The 19,488-nt window shown below is 49.7% G+C and overlaps 1 protein-coding gene across 2 annotated transcripts in view; it reads left to right on the top strand.

The window, feature by feature from the left end:
• Positions 1–19,488, top strand: part of Lrfn2 (leucine rich repeat and fibronectin type III domain containing 2) — a 199,926-nt gene that overhangs the window by 159,294 nt on the left and 21,144 nt on the right. For both annotated transcript variants that reach the window (XM_045155660.1, XM_045155661.1), the window contains one exon: positions 1,884–3,307. In XM_045155660.1, coding sequence (XP_045011595.1) covers positions 1,908–3,307 — 1,400 coding nt within the window. In that variant the 5' untranslated portion in view covers positions 1,884–1,907. The remainder of the gene's footprint in view (positions 1–1,883; positions 3,308–19,488) is intronic.

Raw genomic sequence — 19,488 nt, 5'->3', positions numbered from 1 at the left:
TCAATGGGGTGACTTTTGCATAAAGACCTAAGCAGGCTATGAGGCCATGGGCAAGTCCTTATTCATGCATGCAGACAATTCTTTGATGAGAGAAAGAGAGGGAGAGAGAGAGAGATCGGACCCAACACCAGTCAAATTCAAGCTCATGCCTTTCTCTCTCTAACCATTACTATCTTCCCTCTCCTGAATTCTCAAAAAGTTGTGGCCTATGTGGATCATCCTTGGTAAAGAGTTACCCAAAGCCACACTTATACCAACCCTGGCTTTTCATAGGGCTGTCTTCCCGTCTACATACATATCTCTCAAGAATGCTAGTCCCGGGCTGGAGAGATGGCATAGCGGTTAAGCGCTTGCCTGTGAAGCCTAAGGATCCCGGTTCGAGGCTCGGTTCCCCAGGTCCCACGTTAGCCAGATGCACAAGGGGGCGCACGCGTCTGGAGTTCGTTTGCAGTGGCTGGTAGCCCTGGCGTGCCCATTCTCTCTCTCGCTCTCTATCTGCCTCTTTCTCTGTCTGTCACTCTCAAATAAATCAATAAAAATCTTTAAAAAAAAAAAAAAGAATGCTAGTCCTATGTCATTTCGTGTTGTGCCTAAATAAACTAAGAAGGTACTACTGGATCTCACAAGACAGCCATAGAGCGTGTTCTAAGCCCCGTGGTTATGGGATGAACCATGATCCATCCATCCACCCATATACCCATCTAGCCCACATTTGCATCCACCCTTCCTCCCACCCATCCACTCCCCCATCCTTCTACCCACTCATCTATCCATTCCCATTTATTCAGCCACTTATACATCCATTCACTGACGCATGCATCCACCCATTCATCCACTCATCCTCTTATCCATCTTTCCACTCACCATCTGTTCACCTACTAACCCATCCACCCAATCATCAGTCCATCCAACTATCCACCCATCTTTCTACCCACACATCCGTCTACCCATCTATTTACCCATCAATGCATCCATCCATCCACTCAGTTATCCATCAACATATACATCCAACCTCCCACCACCCACACATCCATCCATCCATCCATCCATCCATCCATCCATCCATCCATCTATCCACCTACCCATATATTTGCCCATCTATCCATCCACACAACCATCCATGGACCCATTCCATCAATCCACCCATTACATTCATCCATCTATCCACTCTTCCTGTTCATTCACCCAACTACTGAGTTATCTATCCACCCACCCATTCAACCTCCCATCCATTCATCCATCACCCTTCCTTTCACCCATCTACCCACCCATCCATCTACCTGTCCACTCATCTGTCTGTCCATCTACCCATCTAGCCAACAAATTTGTTTTTGAGAAATAACTGTGTTCCAGAATTGTACTAGATGTTTGGGATTCCATAATTTGTGTGGCAGCCCCTGATCTCACGAAGCTAGCATGCTAATGGGTTAAATGGAAAACAATCTAAAGGGCTGGAGAGAGGGCTTAGTGGTTAAGGCACCTACTTGCCTGCAAAACCTAGAGACCCATTTTTGATGCCCCCAGTACCCACATAAAGCCAGATACACAAAGTGGCACATTCATCTGGAGTTTGTTTGCTGTGGTCTGGAGGCCCAGGGGCTCTCCCATTCTCTCTGTCTCTGTCTCTCAGCTTGCAAATAAATAAGTAATATTTTTTAAAGAAAATAATCTATAAACACAACAAATGAATGAATGAAACAGTAGATGAAGAGGTGATAGGAATTGAGGAGAAAAGATGAAATAGAACTGAGTAAGAAAACACAGTGCTTACCTGGGCATAGCCAGTCTCTTGTATTCCCTAAGGCAGTGGATTCATGGGAGGAAGGAAGCTCTGGGACATGGCAGTTACCTCCTGATCTTGACCTTGTGTCCCTCCCTTCCAGGCGCAGAGGCTGAGTGACCAGACCATGGAGACCCTGCTTGGCGGTCTGCTGGCATTTGGCATGGCATTTGCCGTGGTTGATGCCTGCCCCAAGTACTGTGTCTGCCAGAACTTGTCTGAGTCACTGGGGACCCTGTGCCCCTCCAAGGGGCTGCTCTTTGTGCCCCCTGATATCGACCGACGGACGGTGGAGCTGCGACTGGGGGGCAACTTCATCATCCACATTGGCCGCCAGGACTTCGCCAACATGACGGGGCTGGTGGACCTGACCCTGTCCAGGAACACCATTAGCCACATCCAGCCCTTCTCCTTCCTGGACCTGGAGAGCCTCCGTTCCCTACACCTCGACAGCAATCGGCTGCCCAGCCTCGGAGAAGACACCCTGCGGGGCCTGATCAATCTGCAGCATCTCATCGTGAACAACAATCAGTTGAGTGGCATCGCCCACGATGCCTTCGAGGACTTCCTGCTGACGCTGGAGGACTTGGACCTCTCCTACAACAACCTGCGCGGGCTGCCCTGGGACTCCGTGCGGCGCATGGTCAACCTCCACCAGCTGAGCCTGGATCACAACCTGTTGGACCACATCGCCGAGGGCACGTTTGCCGACCTGCAGAAACTGGCCCGCCTGGACCTGACGTCCAATAGGCTGCAGAAGCTGCCCCCGGACCCCATCTTTGCTCGCTCCCAGGATTCCTTGCTGACCGCCACACCCTTCGCCCCACCCTTGTCCTTCAGTTTTGGGGGGAATCCCCTACATTGCAACTGTGAACTTCTCTGGCTGAGGAGACTTGAGAGAGAGGATGACCTGGAGACCTGTGGCTCCCCGGGGGGCCTCAAGGGCCGTTATTTCTGGCACGTGCGGGAGGAGGAGTTTGTGTGTGAGCCGCCCCTCATCACCCAGCACACGCACAAGCTGCTGGTTCTGGAAGGTCAGGCGGCCACACTCAAGTGCAAGGCCATCGGGGACCCCGGCCCCCTGATCCACTGGGTCGCCCCCGACGACCGCCTGGTGGGGAATTCCTCCAGGACCGCCGTGTATGACAACGGCACCCTGGACATCCTCATCACCACGTCCCAGGACAGCGGGGCCTTCACCTGCATTGCAGCCAATGCTGCGGGGGAGGCCACGGCCACCGTGGAGGTGTCCATCGTCCAGCTCCCACACCTCAGCAACAGCACCAGCCGCACGGCACCCCCCAAGTCCCGCCTCTCAGACATCACGGGCTCCAGCAAGACCATCCGGGGAGGGGGAGGCAGCGGGGGTGGGGAACCACCCAAAAGCACCCCGGAGCGGGCTGTGCTTGTGTCCGATGTGACCACCACGTCTGCCCTGGTCAAGTGGTCGGTCAGCAAGTCAGCGCCCCGAGTGAAAATGTACCAGCTGCAGTATAACTGCTCGGACGACGAGGTACTGACCTACAGGTGAGCCGATGGCTGTGGCAAGGACAGACGGGGTAGGAGCGGGGCTGGGGCACGGGGAGGCTACTGGTACCCCTTCTCCCCAGGGGTGCTGGTGGGGATCCTGGGCGCAACCCTCACTGAGGCAAGTAAGAGGAAACAAATAGCAAAGCCATGTTGCTCTGAAGGGCAAGGCTCTGATAAAAAGGGGACTTGACAGAAGGAAAAGCGACACTCTGACTTATCCCAGCCAGGCTCGGCGGCCTGTGCCTGTGATCCCAGAACCTTAGCACTGCCGTGCAGGCAGACTCAAGAGGGTCACAAGTTCAAGGCTGACCTGGTGTAAAAGTGAATTTCCGGCCAGCGAAGGTTATGTAGTGAGACCCTGTCTCCAGGCATGGTGGGGCACGCCTTTAATCCCAGCCCTCAGAGGCAGAGGTAGGAAGATTGCCATGAGTTCGAGGCCACCCTGAGATTACATAGTGAATTCCAGGTCAGTCTGAGCTAGAGTGAAACCCTACCTCAGAAAAACCAAAAAGAGAAAGAAAAAACAAAAAACAAAAACCCATACCATATGCATCACTCACCATGGGGTCAAGATGTTGGATCGCAGAGAAGCCCTTTCCCACATCAACCTCAGTTTCTGTGAACGTGAGGGATGTGGCCTCGGCTCTTGGCACTTGGGAAATCCTGTAGGTCACTTATCGTATGTAGAATGACCACGTTGACAGGGGAGCTATAGGTCTCATCACACTATCCCAGAGGCCACGGGGCAGGAAATCCAGTGCCATCATTGAACACTTTCCACGTTGACAGCGTCTATAGGCGGGAAGAGCCGATGAAGAGGGACACAGTGTGTGTCTCTGAGGGTCGCTGCACCGCCAACTCCCTTACGTGGTAACAGGCTAGACAGCAGTTCCCATCTCAGCCTCCAGAGGGAGCACTGTTGGAGTTGAATTACACCCCCAGGCATGGGCGTACAGCTCTCCGAAAGTGATGCATAAACAACTTACAGATGCATACATGCATTTTTTCCAATAATAAAGGTCATAATCTTTGTATAAAACTTGGATGTAGGGACTAGGATGATGGCTCACTGGGTAAAGGGTTTGCTGTACAAGCATGAAGCCCCGAGTCTAGGTCCCCAAAACTCACATAAAAAGTGGGAGGCAAGCTGGAGAGATAGCTCAGTGGTTAAGGCACTTGCCTGCAAGCCTAATGACCCAGGTTCGATTCCCCAGTACCCATGTAAAGCCAGATGTACAAGATGGCACATGCATCTGGAGTTCATTTGCAGTGGCTGGAGGCCCTGGTGCACCCATTCTCTCTCTCTACTTGCAATAATGCCAGCAAATATATTTTTTAAAAAGCTGGGTGTGTGCCAGGCGTGGTGGCTCACGCCTTTAATCCCAGCACTCTGGAGGCAGAGGTAGGAGGATCACCATGAGATCAAGGCCACCCTGAGACTGCATAGTGAATTCCAGGTCAGCCTAAGCCAGAGTGAGACCCTAGTTCAAAAAGCCAAAAAAAAAAAAAAAAAAAAAAAAAGACGGGCGTGGTGGCTCACGCCTTTAATCCCAGCACTCGAGAGGCAGAGGTAGGAGGATCACCGTGAGTTCAAGGCCACCCTGAGACTCCATAGTGAATTCCAGGTTAGCCTGGGCTAGAGTGAGACCCTACCTCAAAAAAACAAAACAAACAACAACAACAACAAAATGCTGGGTGTGGGGTTGAAGGGATGGCTTAGCGATTTAAGCATTTGCCTGCAAAGTCAAAGGACCGAGATTCAGTTCCCCAGGACCCATGTAAGCCAGGTACACAAGGGGGCACAAGCACTTGGAGTCTGCAGTGGCTGAAGGACCTGGTGTGCCCATTCTCTCTCTCTCTTTCTCTGTCAAATAAAAAATAAAAGCTGGGTGTGGCCAGGGAGGGAAAGGCTGGGACTCTCTGGGTCAGGCTGGCTAGCTAGCCGAGTGGACTTGGCCAGCTCCAGGTTACCCAAGAGACCCCACCTCCAATGAGAAGGTAGAGAACAACTGAGAAACACATCAAATGCCACCCTCTCATCTCCACACACATGTGTACATGTACAGACACCCACACCACACATGCACATGAACACACAAAAGAAAAGAAAACCAGGAAGTAGAGCTATAAAAAGAAAAATAAAAATGACTTGCCCTCCCACCACCGCCCGGCTCTAACCAGATGCTTTGGAATGTGCCCTTTCCATTTTACACCAGTTCAAAATGATATTTATGGCCAAAGTAATGTAGACCATTATTTCTTAATCCTCTCCACTGAAGATTATAGCTGGCTTAGTTCTCCTAGCATTACAATGTTTTTCACAGGGCTGGACTATAATTTTTTGAAACAGTCAGGCTTCAAAAAAGTCAGGTTTCCTTCCCCATCTTTTAATATATATAAAGTAACTATGATGGATATTTTTGTACAAAAAAAATGCATTCACTGCAACACCAGTGATTTCCTTAACATATTTTCCTAGGAGGTGAATTATCGGCTTAACAGGTAAATTATAATGCTCACAAGTTATATATTTTAATATTTATTGTCTTTTATACCCTCAGCGGTGGCATGTGACCATGTCTGTTTTGATCACAGTTTTGCCAATACTGACTACGTAATGCCATTCATCTTGATCAATACAAAGGAAGAAACATGAAGCCTGTTTTAATTTACATTTCTTTGGTAGCTTGTAAGCTTGACCTTTTGAAAATAAGTGGATTTCTTCACTTGTGAATTTATCATACAGCCTTGACTTTGACAAAGAAACACCATGGTCAATTGTCCCTACCTCTGTGGCTGGTTTGAGCCTAGTGTGATGGGGAAACACGGTTGATGAGAGAAGAGAGTTGAACGGAGCCCCAGGTAGAGCATGCTACTGTTATTAAAATGTCATGCCCCCTAAGGGGGTCACAAATGCCTGGAGGGGATTTGGGGCTGAGGTCCTGCAGTCACTCAGGGTGGAATTGAAATCACTTTCCTTGGGTGATGGGGAATCCCCGAGAATGACAGTAATATGAAAATATCCAAAACCTGAAGATGGCCGGGGCGTGGTGGTGCACGCCTTTAATCCCAGCACTTGGGAGGGTGAGGTAGGAGGATCAATGTGGGTTGTTCAAGGCCTGCCTGAGACTGGATAGTGAATTCCAGGTCAGCCTGGGCTAGAGTGAAACCCTACCTCAAACACACACCAAAACCTAAAAATGAAAATGACTGGGGATACTGGAGACCTCTCGGGCATGCTCCTGCACAGGAATGTGATGCAATAGCGGAAATCCTCCCGGCAGGGCTGGGGAAATCACTCAGTAAGCATTGACCACATAAGTATGAGCACCCAGGTTCAACCCCCCAGGGCCCCGTATAAAAAGCCAGATGCTGTGGCAGGCATTTAAAAGCCCAGCCACCCACTTGGGCAAGAAAGGACGTGGAGATAGGAGATAGGAGAGTCTATCAAATCTACCAGAGGCTCGGGAGCTCCGTTAGCCTGTGGCAAAAGCAGTGGTGGACAGCGTGGGCCAGTGCCTCAAAGGAGGCGAAAGATGAGGCGTGGCATCTGGAAGTTGCCCTCTGACCTCCACACTTGCACGGTGGTGGCATACATGAGCCTGTACCCACATAAATGAACACACACACACACACACACACACACACACACCATATGCACACAACCTTTTTAAATTTAAAGTTTAGGTGGCTGGAGAGATGGCTCAGCCATCAAGACACTTGCCTGTAAAGCCTAACGACCCTGGTTTGATTCCCCAGCACTCACATAAAGCCAGATGCACCAAGTGGCACAAGCATCTGGAGTATTTGTTTGCAGCAGCCAGAGGCCCTGGGCATGCCCATTCTCTTTCTCCCCCTCTTTCTCTCTCTCCCTCCCACTCCTTACAAATAAAAACATTTAAATTTAAAGTTTAGACAAAAACAAAAGAAAAGTAAAGTAAATTCCCCAAGGAGTATTGGTTCCTGTTACCCATACAGGGACCGTGAGCAGCGTCAGAAGTCCTTCTCGAGAGGGTACTAGCAGTGCCAGAGAGGTCATCATCTTGTCTCTCATCCCGAGGGAGGAATTGAGAAGGGACAGTTACAGAATCCAGCCTTATCTGTAAGAAGACTGATGCTCAATGTTTTAGAAAAATTCTAAGGAGGAGCCGGGCGTGGTGGCGCATGCCTTTAATCCCAGCACTCGGAAGGCAGAGGTAGGAGGATCGCCATGAGTTCGAGGCCACCCTGAGACGACAGAGTGAATTCCAGGTCAGCCTGGGCTAGAGTGAGACCCTACCTCGAAAAACAGAAAAACAAAACAACAACAAAAAAAGTTCTAAGGAGAACGTGCTCGGGAGGCAGATCACTAATATCCGCATGCTTGCAGCCTCGTTATGAGTGTGGGACTTAGCTTTATAGATCCCACCTCTAGCCTCCTGGACATGCCAGGAAGGGGAAGAGGGCCAAGAGCTTTAACGACACTCGCCCAAGTCACACAGCCAAAAGGAGGCAGGGCTGTCACTACGGATGTTTGGATGGATGTACCCTTACAAAAGGTTTGGCACCCTACATGCTGGTACTGGAAGGTGATTTGGACGTTTAAGAGGCAGGAACTAGAGCTAGAGAGATTGCTCAGTGGTAAAGGCACTTATCTTCAAAGCCTAAGGACCCAGGTTCGCTTCCCCAGGTGCACAAGGTGGCTCATGCATCTGGAGTTCCTTTGCAGTGGCTAGAGGCCCTGGCGTGCCCATTTTCACTCTTTTCCCCCCCTCTCCCTCTTTCTCTCATAAATAAATAAATAAATAAAATATTTAAAAAATAATAAGAAAAAAAACAGTACAGATATTTTTTAAAAAATTTGAGGTCATTGGGATATATCTTTGAAGGGATTGTGGGACCCCAATCTCTTTTTCTTCCTATTACTTCTGGCTCAAGGCATAAGTAGTTTTTTTATTTTATTCATTCACATGAGCGAGAAAGAGTGGGAGAGAATGGGTATGCCAGGGCCTCCAGCCACTGCAAATGAACTCTAGACACATGCGCCACTTTGTGCATCTGGCTTATGTGGGTCCTGGGGAATCAAACCTGGGTCCTTAGATTTTGCAGGCAAACTCCTTGACTGCTAAGCCCTTTCTCCAGCCCATGAGCAGTTTTTGACACGGCTTCCTGCCATTTGTTGGAGGCCTTGGGCCTGGACCCCTAGAATCATGAGCTCAGTAAACCTGTTCTCTTTATGACATCAGTTGCTTCCGGCATTTCATTATGGTCACATGAAACCAAGTCAAACAGCTATAACTCAAACCTTGGCACACGCCCAGGCTCAGCCCCTGTGGTTGTGCTAAGGGGTTCCTGTCTCTCTCCAACACAAGCTGGCCACGTGCATTCACCACTCCACCAGCCACATGGCGGTATGAGTCCTCCCTGTGAGCGGCCTCTGGGCAGCCGAACCTGGCTGAATCCCTCCCAGGGATGCTTCGGAGGGAGGGAGTAGAAAGCCCTAAGCAGTGTGATACCTGTACTCTCAGCCTGTGACTCCACCCCATGAGCAGGGCAGTGCCACTCTCACTGTGTGCCACGTTCACCTGTACCAACCACAGGGGACCTGTGGTGTTCTGTATCCCAGAGTTAGGGCATCCTGTCTCCCAGGCATCTGAGCACCAGTGCCCAAGGCCAGAAGCAGGGGCCATGGTAGAGGTTCAAGAGAATGTAACCCGACAGGGATCTGTGACCCCTAGTTCCACAGAAGTCCAAGGGAAGCTGTAAGCAGTGTCTGACACTCGAGGGTAGGTGAGGCACGGCTGAGGTGGACTGGGGTTTGCCTGACACAGAGTAAACTCCTTAATTATCCAATGGTCTAGCCGTCTCCCCACCAAGGCATTTATTTGCTCCACGCACTCAAACCCTACAGGCAGACACGGGGACTCGGCAGACACATCCAGTCCTTCGGTGGTGGCACCTGGCTTGTTTTCTGTGTGACTGGGGAAGGCTCATAGGCACGCCTGTCATCGTCAGAGCCTGCCTTGACATTGCCAGGGACAGGGCTTGACGTTAATGGGGACCGGACAGAAGGGAGAGGAGTGAAAATGGGAAGGGGAAGGCCACCTACAGAGAGCAAAACCCCATGCCTGGCCTCACTCCTGGTGTGATATTAAGTGCCCCGTGTGTCATTATCGGCCCTAGTGACATTCTCAAGCACTTGTCTCTAAGAGTCACGAGAAAACCTGTGAACAGGTGTGATGTTGGAGCTGCCCCTCGGAGGTTCAGAGAACAGCCAGCTGGCTCCCAAAGTGCAGGGCGGTTGGCCAGACTGCGAGCTTGTCTTTGCTGTCTTGGGGTGTGGCTCACATCTCTGAGAAGGGAAGTGAGGGGTCAGGGCAAGAGGTTCCTGAAGGTGGGCCTGGCAGTGACCACCGCAGCCTCTGTCCACCCCGTGCACAGGTTTCCAGGCTGTGGGACACCCCACCTGCACAGAACGGACCATTCAGCTAGGGCAACGCCTTTTTCCTTAGTCACCTTTCTCATTGCTGTAGCAGAGTGTTTGAACTAAAGGCATTTAAGGACCGAAGGGGTTATTTTGGTGCAGTTATGATATTCCCCATATTTTTGTTAAGGGCTTTTTGTTTGTTGGTTGGTTGGTTTGTTCATTTTGTTGTTCGAGGTAGGGTTTCTCTCTAGCCCAGGCTACCTGGCCTGGAATTCACTATGGAGACTCAGGATGGCTTTGAACTCACGGCAATCCTCCTACCTCTGCCTCCTGAGTGCTGGGATTAAAGGTGAGCACCACCACACCTGGAAGACTTTTCTTTAATAAATTTTTTATTGTTATTTTTATTTATTTAAGAGTGACAGACAGAGAGTAAGAGGGAGAGAGAGAGAGAGAAAGAAAGAATGTGTGGTCCAGGGCCTCCAGCCACTGCAAACGAACTCCAGATGTGTGTACTTCCTTGTGCATCTAGCTAATGTGAGTCCTGGGGAATCGAGCCTCGAACTGGGGTCCTCAGGCTTCCCAGGCAAGCGCTTAACCGCTCAGCCATCTCTCCAGCCCCTGGAAGACTTTTTAAAAATGATTTATTTATTTTCAAGCAGAAAGAGATAGAGAGGAGAGACACACACAGTGAACAGGCATGTGAGGGCCTCTTGCCACTGCAAACCAATGCCAGATACATGTGCCATGTTGCATATCCAGCTTTATGTGGGCGCCGGGGTCATTAGGGTTTGTAGGCAAACACCATAACCACTTACCATCTCTCCAGCCTCTTTAGTGAGGTTTAAACACATGCAACACTGTGATTTGACCACATTCCAGTCCCATTGCCGTCCCACCCTCCACTCCTCCTTCCCTGATCCCCTGAGCACCCTCCTCTCTCTTCCCTAGAAGTCCTTTCTCTGTATTGACGGCTCAGCCCCCTTGTACTCCTCTGTCCTCTGTCAAAAAGTCCAGAAAAGGGCCAGAGATATGGCTTAGCCATTAAGGCATTTGCCTACAAAGCCTAAGGACCCAGGTTCAGTTCCCTGGTACCCACATAAGCCAGATGCACAAGGAGGCGCATGTGTCTGGAGTTTGTTTGCAGTGGCTGGAAGCCCTGGCATGCCCTTTCTCTCTCTCTTTCTCCCTCTCTCTCTTTCTGTCTGTCTGTCATTCTCTCTGCCTCCTTATCTCTCTCTGTCTTTCTCTCAAATAAATAAATAAATAAATAAAGTAGAACAAACTGTCCATAAGCTCAGATCTGTGCAGGTCTCATGGGGGCAATGATGACCCCTGTGAGACACAAATGTACCAGTAGGTTCGTGAGTGGAGGACATTCTTTCCACCTCCCTCTTCCACAATATGCCCTGGGCCTTGGCTGGGCATGAGCTGGGCATGACAGAGAGGCCTAGTTTAGGGCTGAGCTCCCAGCAGTCCCTTATTTTCATCTTTGACGAGCTATGCGTCTTCCCAGCATCCGTTCCCCTCTCCACAGCGAAGCTTCTCTGGCTAAGCAGTGAGAATAGCATTTACATTCTTGCAGACATCGCTGAGCCCAGGTGGCTATGACAGAGACGGCCTGTTCAGTGCTCAACAACAGGCTTTCTCTACTTTCTTACCATCTTGAAGAGTCTTGAGTCACCCCTGTGGTTACTGTCTTCTTTAAGACAAGGAGCTTCTCAGGCTGGAGAGATGGCTTAGCAGTTAAGGTGCTTGTCTGCAAAGCCTGAGAACTCACGTTTGAATCTCCAGGTCCCATGTAAGCCAGACACACAGTGAAGCAAGCTAGCAATGTCGCACCTGTGAACAAGGGGGCGCAGGCATCTCGATTCGTTTGCAGTGGCTGAAGGCCTTGGTATACCCACTCTCTTGCTGTCTGTCCTCTTTCGCTGTCTCTCAAATAAATTATTAAAAGAAGCTTCTCTAACCAAGTGACAATAGCATAAATCAATGGGCAGAAACATATGTATATGTGTATCTAAGAAGCAACCTTACCAGGGTCATCATAGCTTCTTAGTCAGAGAACAGTGGCTTCATTCTTCTAAGGTCTATACATTTCCAAGCTTTGGGATTTCAACTCAGTTTTCAGTACCCGACATGCGTTCCCTTCCACTAAGTGGGCCGTAAATCCAACCACAGAGCTGTGGGTTACTTCCAGAGCACTCATACTGCTATTGTACCCACAGGCAAATTCTGCTTGCTGGTTGGTTGTGTGGCTGCCACAACATGGCCCAGTGATGGTTACAACAGTGGATGACTCCCACCGCCCAGCAGACTGTGTCACACTTACCAGCACGAAGGCCAGGAGGCAAGGAGGTAGCTTCCCACCTAGCTCCAGCTTCATTTCTCAGTGTCTTGCCACCACAATGGCTCATAGTCTGAGGGTACTGGCCACCGTGGCAAGGAAGGCATGGGGGTGGAGGCGTGAAGCAGCTGTCCACGTGGCATCCACAGGCAGATAGATGAATGCTGGTGCTCGGTTTGCTTTCTCCTTTTCATTCTATCCAGGACTTAGGGTGGGTTTTTCTGCCTCAATTAACCTAATCTAGAAAACACCCTTCATGGACAGTCAGGAGTTTGTGTCATGGGAGATTCTACATGCTGTCAAGTTGATGATCAATACCAACCACCAGAAGGCTGGAGGGATGGCTTAGCAGTTAAGGCGCTTGCCTGCAAAGCCAAAGGACCCAGGTTCTATTCCCCAGGACCCACGTTAGCCAGATGCACAAGGGGGCGCATGCGTCTGGAGTTCTTTTGCAGTGGCTGGAGACCCTGGTGCGCCCATTCTTTGTCTGTCTATTTGCCTCTATCTGCCTTTCTCTCTATTTGCCTCTTTCTCTCTCAACTAAAAATAAAATATAAATATAAATATATGTATATATAAACAACCATAGCTGCTATGGATGGCCTATCTCACAGCTGGGAAAGGGACAGAGAGTGAGATCAGCCACTCTCTGCCCCACCAGAACCGCATCCAGAAGCATCTCAGGAAACTCTGCCTCTCCCACCACACAGCTGGAAAATTCTCAGTGGCCTGTGGGACACTAGGAACAGATCAGGTCACTGACTTCGTCAAGGGAAGGGAGAGTCTGCCACCTGTGCAGCCCCCTGACTCAGCCACATCCCCAGACAGACTGTCTTCTCCTGAAAGGGCGGCTGAAGAAGAGAAAGGATAAGGGTAGAAGTTGGGGCTGGGCAGGGAGAAGAGTCAGATCCCAAACAGAGGGGACATCAAAATCAGCCTGCCTCGGGTTTCCTATTTTTACTAATTTCCTCCCCACTGACTACTGGAGTCGGACATCCACAAACTTAAGTTCAACAGGACCCAGAGTATAATAACCCACTGTAGAGAGGGTAGAGCCAAGTCTCAAACATTCGTTTTCCAAGTCATGTAGAGCAAAGGCTAAGAAGTGTTATCTCGGACCCTGCAGATGGCTCAGCAGGTAAAGTGCTTGCCACACAAGCACCCACTTTTGTGAGGTGGCACACACCTATTATTAAAAGCCAGGTGTGGGGGCTGGGGCGACAGCTAAGAGGTTGAGGCACATGCCTACAAAGCCTAAGGACCCATGGTCAACTCGCCAGGTCCCACAAAAGGCAGACACACAAGGTGACACACGTGCACAAGGTCACACATGTGCTCAAGGTGGTGCGCATGTCTGGAGTTCTGGTCGGGTGGCTGGAGGTTCGGGCATGCCAATTCTCTCTCCCTCTCTCTCTTTCTCTCTCTCTCTCTCTCTCTCTCTCTCTCTTGATCACTCAATTTTGCTCTCATTCTGTCACATAAAAAGAAAAGGTCAATCTGTTTGGCTTACCTTAAAAAAAAAACCAGCCAGGTGTGGTGGCATGAAGCTATCATCCTAGTGCTGATGTAGTGGGGCTTTCTGGCTAGTTTGGTGAGGTTTGGGCTCAGAGAGAGACCTTGTCTCAAAATATAAGGTGGAGAGCAGTTAAGGACAACACTGTGTGCTGACATTAACGTGTTCCCACGTGCACATATGAATACACATACACATGTTCACTCCATACTCAACTACGCAAAAGAGAGAGAGAGAGAGAGAGAGAGAGAGACAGGGCTGGAGGGATGGCTTAGCCATTAAAGCACTTCCTTGCAAAGCCAAAGGACCCAGGTTAGATTCCCCAGGACCCACATTAAGCCAGATGCTCAAGGGGCGCAGGCATCTGGAGTTTGTTTGCAGTGGCGGGAGGCCCTGGCGTGCCAATTCTGTCTCTTTCTCTCTCGTAATTAAGTATAAATAAATAAATAATTTTTTTATTTCACTATGTAGTCTCAGGGTGGCCTCTGCCTTGAACTCTGATCCTTCTACCTCTGCCTCCCAAGTGCTAGGATTAAAGGTGTGCGCCACCATGCTGAGCTCAAATAAAATACTTTATTTATTTATTTATTTATTTATTTAAGAGCGACAGACAGAGAGAGAAAGTGGCAGAGAGAGAGAGAGAATGGGCACTCCAGGGCCTCCAGCCACTGCAAACCGAACTCCAGACATGTGCGCCTCCTTGTGCATCTGGCTAACGTGGGTCCTGGGGAATCGAGCCTCGAACCGGGGTCCTTAGGCTTCACAGGAAAGCGCCTAACTGCTAAGCCATCTCTCTGGCCCACAAATAAAATACTTTTAGAAAGATAAAACATTAAAAATGAGGAGACATGTCTGCCTCCCAGGGCGTCATCAGCATCATCCCAGGCACCACGCTCTTGGGGGGACTTCACAATGCCTCTGTTTCCTTTAAGACCGGAGTCACACAACGTCTTTCTGAGAACATGACTGGGGCTTCCTGTCCAATCCCTGTTGCTTCTGTGCATTGCTGAGCTCCAGTGCTGATGAACAGGGGATGGGGTAGAAGCCAGGTCTTTAGAAACAGCTGGGGGCAGCTAGCGAAAAATACGACTGGATGAAGCTCTCCGCATTCCATAGCTTATCTGATCGTCTCAGTGAAAGGATAAAGATACCAGGAGGTCTCAGAGAATTAAAAAAAAAAAAAAACAGGAACAAACAAAATTCAACTTGATGTGGCTTAAATGCTAGGCTTTGTGTATCCCTCGTTTAAGAAAAGTCTAATAAAAGAAAATTGGGGACTGGTTTTCTGGGCCACAGGGGAGCTCACTCTATCTTTCTTTCCTGTCATCTTTAGCACACAGTTTATGCCTTTAAGGTCACTTCTCAGTATAAAATGGCCCCTAGACCTGTAGTTATCATTATGTCCCTGTCATGCAGTGGGAAAGATGAAAGAGAGCAAAGACAGGGATCTCCCAGAAGTCCTACCGACACATTTCTGCAAGGGAGGCTGGGAAAGGTAGTTCCTTAAAGCTAGGCAAAATGCTCACCCCGCCACCCGCCCGAAATGCAGGGGGGGCAATGGGGAAGAGGGAAGCAGCTGGTGTTTCTGCTTTATTTACTAGCCTTGGACCACAGGGAAACTCTCAGTCTTCGCCTGTAAAATGTAGATTTCATAGGTGAGGTGAAGGTGAACTGGAGTCCTGACTTCAAACGGGCATCGCTCATCGTCAAGCAAGTACTGAGCCAGGGAGAATTGTTGCCATGAGCAGGCTGCCCTCTCTCCCTTCTTGGTTCCCTCTTCTCCTCTTCTTGTCCCTGTTAACCAGATTGTCTGTTATCTCTCTCTCTCTCTCTCTCTCTCTCTCTCTTTCTCTCTCTTATCTTTTTCCCCAAACCAAGAAAGCTATGTACCTGGAAAACATGAATTTTCTTTATCACACCCCCAACAGCTATGCCCAGGACCAGGAAGGAAATCCCTACCATTGTGCAAATTGACTAAGCCCTAAAGCCTTTCCTATGACCTTGGGTAGAGAGACAACATTCCAAGTCACATTGTCCCAAAGGAGTTGAATAATAGCCCATATAACCTGACCATATGATCTTGAGTCAGGGTGCTTACGGTGTCCCTCGTGACCCACATATTCCAGGCAAGGCCCCTTCCTCTCAATGAACTTTCCCTCATCCTCTCCCTGAAAACCCTTAAAACCTCCTCTGTCCCTTTACTCAGCATCGTAAAGTCTTTTCTTCTTTCCTTTTAGATCTCCACCCATTATATCTTGGCATTAAATTAAAAAAAAAAAATCTTAGGCCCAAGAAACTCTGTCTCGGTCCTCTGCCTCTTGAGCTCAAACCATACAGAAAATGATCTAGTGAGGGATTGTTAGACGGGATCAGTGATGTGGGAATTTGGGGGTTGTCTTTAAGAACAAAAGAACCATGCTCAGCTCTTGGTTGGGCAGAAACCCAGGAGCTAAGGTGCTGGATACCATCACACCAAGTTTCCAGAGTCAGCGGCCTGGAGGTTCTTGTCTTATGAATTTGGACAAATGATATTTATAGACCATATAGGGTTAAGTTCAGAAAGATTTTATTACAGAGCATATAGAGTTTAAGAGGAAGATCTCCTGCCCAGGAGGCAAGGAGGCGTGCCTAGGAATGGAAAAACCCACCTGAAGACCCAGACTGGGATCTTTCACCAGTGTTTACTGCATGGGGGTTTGTGGTAGTTTGAATGTATGACCCGTAGACTTACTGTTTTATTAAAATTGAGTTTGTAGCTTTAGCCCCTAGAAGGCAGACTCCTGATACTGGGGTCAGATCTGGATTCTAGGCCAAAGGCATGTAGAGAGGGTTGGGTTCTGTCATGGTCACTGCTTGCTGTTTTTTATGTTTTTTTGTTTTGTTCTGTTTTTTTTCTTTTTGGTGTTTGTTGTGTGTTTGGTTGTCTCTCAATACTTGGTAATGTGAAAGGGGTCCATCTTCTTCTGCCATGACGGAACTTCCCCTAGATCTGTAAGCTTGAAACAACCCCCCCCCCACCCATAAAACTGTGTTTGGTGGAGCTGACTACACCACGGATAAAGAACTGGTTAGTCAGCCCCAGTGTTAAGTGTCTCGGCTCAGGTGGGTTCTCAGGAAACAGAGTTACCGCTTTCCTTTCTTTTTATAAGAAAGAAAGAGTAAGGCGAGAGGCAGCCATTTACATCCTCCGGTGAGATTTTAGGGGAAAACAGAGAAGGAAAACAAAAGTAGACGCTCCCTTACTGGTCCAGGGACAGTCTTCACTTTTTCTTTGTGGGGAGCTCTGCCACCTCTAAATGTTCTTATCTGGATATGGAGTGTGTATTTACCCATCAGAAACATTTCTAGTTCAACTGGGGGTTCTGACAGTCCCTATGGAGTGGGGTGAATCTCAGGGCGGAATCTCAAAACCCACGGCGGGCTCACGGACTGGGGAGACATCTCCCAGGGTGCTTGGTCAGAGCGTCCCGCGTCGTGTCACCGTCTTCCCGTCCTGTCCCTTCCACTCTATTCAAGATGGCGGCACCGCTCGGATTCTTGACCCTGCAGGCGACTGTTGAGAGGTGACTAATCTCTCTGCATGTCACTCCTTCCCCCCTTGCTTGGGAGAGTCCTGGTTGGTGACATCTCTGGAGATGGGAATCACTCCCGGTGTGTAGATGGTGACAGACGTCTGTGAGCATCACCTCCCCCACCTGCTGCAGGGAGGGAGGCCTCTGGTCTGCATGCACGTTTCTGGTGTGGAAGAGCATGGGACACGTGAGGCAAGCGCCAGTGACAGCATTTTCCAGAGCAGCACCAAATGCCTGCCTCATGGCTGGCCTCTTCTGGGCATCATGTCCACAGGACCCAGTCCCTTTCAGCTTCATAAAGAACCTGGACAGGAAGGAGCAGAGAAGGCATGAAACCCAGGCCTTTATTATTATTATTATTATTATTATTATTTTATCTTCTATACTTATAGATGATAAGCCATGATTATTCCTTCCCTTCCCCTACTTTCCCCTCCCACTCTCTGTTAGTCTCTTTTTTATGTTGATGCCCGTTGACCACTGGCTCAGGTTTCCTTCTCAGAGCTTCCCTTCTCTACAGCTGCACCTTGTAATCTTTTTTTTAAACCTATATTTACTTACTTATTTATTTGAGAGAGAGAAAAAGAGAAAAGAGAGCAAGAATAGACACACTAGGACCTCCAGCCACTGCTAATGAACTCCAGACGCATGCACCACCTTGTGCATTTGGCATATGTGGTTACTGGGGAATTGAACCTGGGTCCCTAAGCTTCTTTGCAGGTAAGCGCCTTAACCGCTAAACCATCTCTTCAGCCCCCTTTTAAAATAATTTTTCTTTATTTATTTATTTGAGTGAGAGGCAGAGAGAGAGAGAGAGAGAGAATGGGAATCTCTTAAGGAACTGTGCCTCCCACTTCTGAGTCAGCTCAGGTGGGCACCCAGATGTCTGTGTCTCAAAACTCCCTCCAGTCACTGCCAGGCATTGAAGACCCTGCCATCAGGCCAAGGAAAATCAGGAGCATGAGCAGCGCTGGCTCAGAGAGGAGCCCATGGCTGGAGGTTATGCTACTTTTGGGGGAGAAGCCTAGAATCTTAAGTCTACCTTGCACTCCAAGCCCCTCACACCTTATCTCCAAAGAGATGGTGTGTGTGGAGGCCCCCATGGACACCAGGACTCTCGGCAGGGGTTCTCCTGGGGGCGTTGTTTTTCTTACCCCTCAGCAGAATGTGAGCACTCAACACAGGACGAGGCTGGAGTTCTGGCTGCCCCTCTTTCTCTGCCCTAGCTTCATATAATCTGGACGGAGACAATGAGAAGCCTACTGTCTGCCCCAGAGATTCCTGTGAAGAGGGAAGTGGATTCAGAGGCTGGAGACCAAGCACCTGGGCAGGCAGGCAGCAAGGACTGAGTTCTGAGCACAGCGGCTGCTGCAATGCCAGCTTTCTTCCTATTAGGTGGAAGCAAACCAAAGAGAGACAGCATCAGCCATTCTGGGAGCTGCGAGGGCTCCATCCGGGCAACGAAGGCAGGTGGGCTGCACTGTCCTCCAGGCGTGCACGCTGCACAGGAGGGTTCCTAGCCCTCGCCCAGTCCTGGGGACTTCCTTTGGCTTGTCCAGTCCTCAGGGAGGCCATCGGAGCTGTGACAGAGACAGCCGGAAGGCTATATGCAGCCTCCTCGCCTGGGAGTAGAGAAGGAGGAGAAGGCCACCCCAGAGGTCCCCTGAAAGATAGTGACAGTCATCCTACAGTGACCATGCCCATTGGATGGACTTTCATCCTTGGCCATTCCCCCGCTGGAACTTCGTGGGACCCCCTTCCCATGACGGCAGTCTAATATGCTTCCTGAGGACTCAAGGTAACATGGGCATCCCCTCCTGTATGAGTAAGACCCTCTGGTCAAAGGTTATGGGGAAACCTGCCATTTCTAACTTCTATTTGGAGTTGCTACCTTGGAGACCCAGGAAGGGAAATCCCTTGTTTGGGCACAGTGTCTCCCAGCCCCCCAATAAGACCAGTGCTCTGTTAGGCATTTACGAAGAGAAAGGTGAGGCAGGTGAGGAGGCGTGAAACCACCATGGAGCTGCCTGGCCACTGCGGTTAATGATCCCGGGGACCTGTGTGTACTGAGGCCAGCCTGTGAGGCCTCAGGTGGGGGCTGCCTCTACACCTCACCGTGTCTGCTCCCTCCTCACCCCTGGGGACACCGAGCCTCAGAAAGACGCAAGCAGGGACACCTCAGCTCTTGCCAATTAGGCCCACCGTGTGGCATGTCGGTGTGTGACGGGACTGGGAACCCCATGGATGGCAGAAGCGTTCAGGACAAGATGTCAAATTAGTTATTGCTCGTCTGCTTCTGATCCTCAGACGTGGGGAAGATGAGCAGAGAGAATTCCAAGA

This window comes from Jaculus jaculus, chromosome 8 (genome assembly GCF_020740685.1).
Source record: "Jaculus jaculus isolate mJacJac1 chromosome 8, mJacJac1.mat.Y.cur, whole genome shotgun sequence".
In the NCBI taxonomy this organism is placed as follows: Eukaryota; Metazoa; Chordata; class Mammalia; order Rodentia; family Dipodidae; genus Jaculus; species Jaculus jaculus.
Note: the sequence above shows the minus strand (reverse complement) of the source record. Positions and strands in the feature narration are given on the sequence as shown.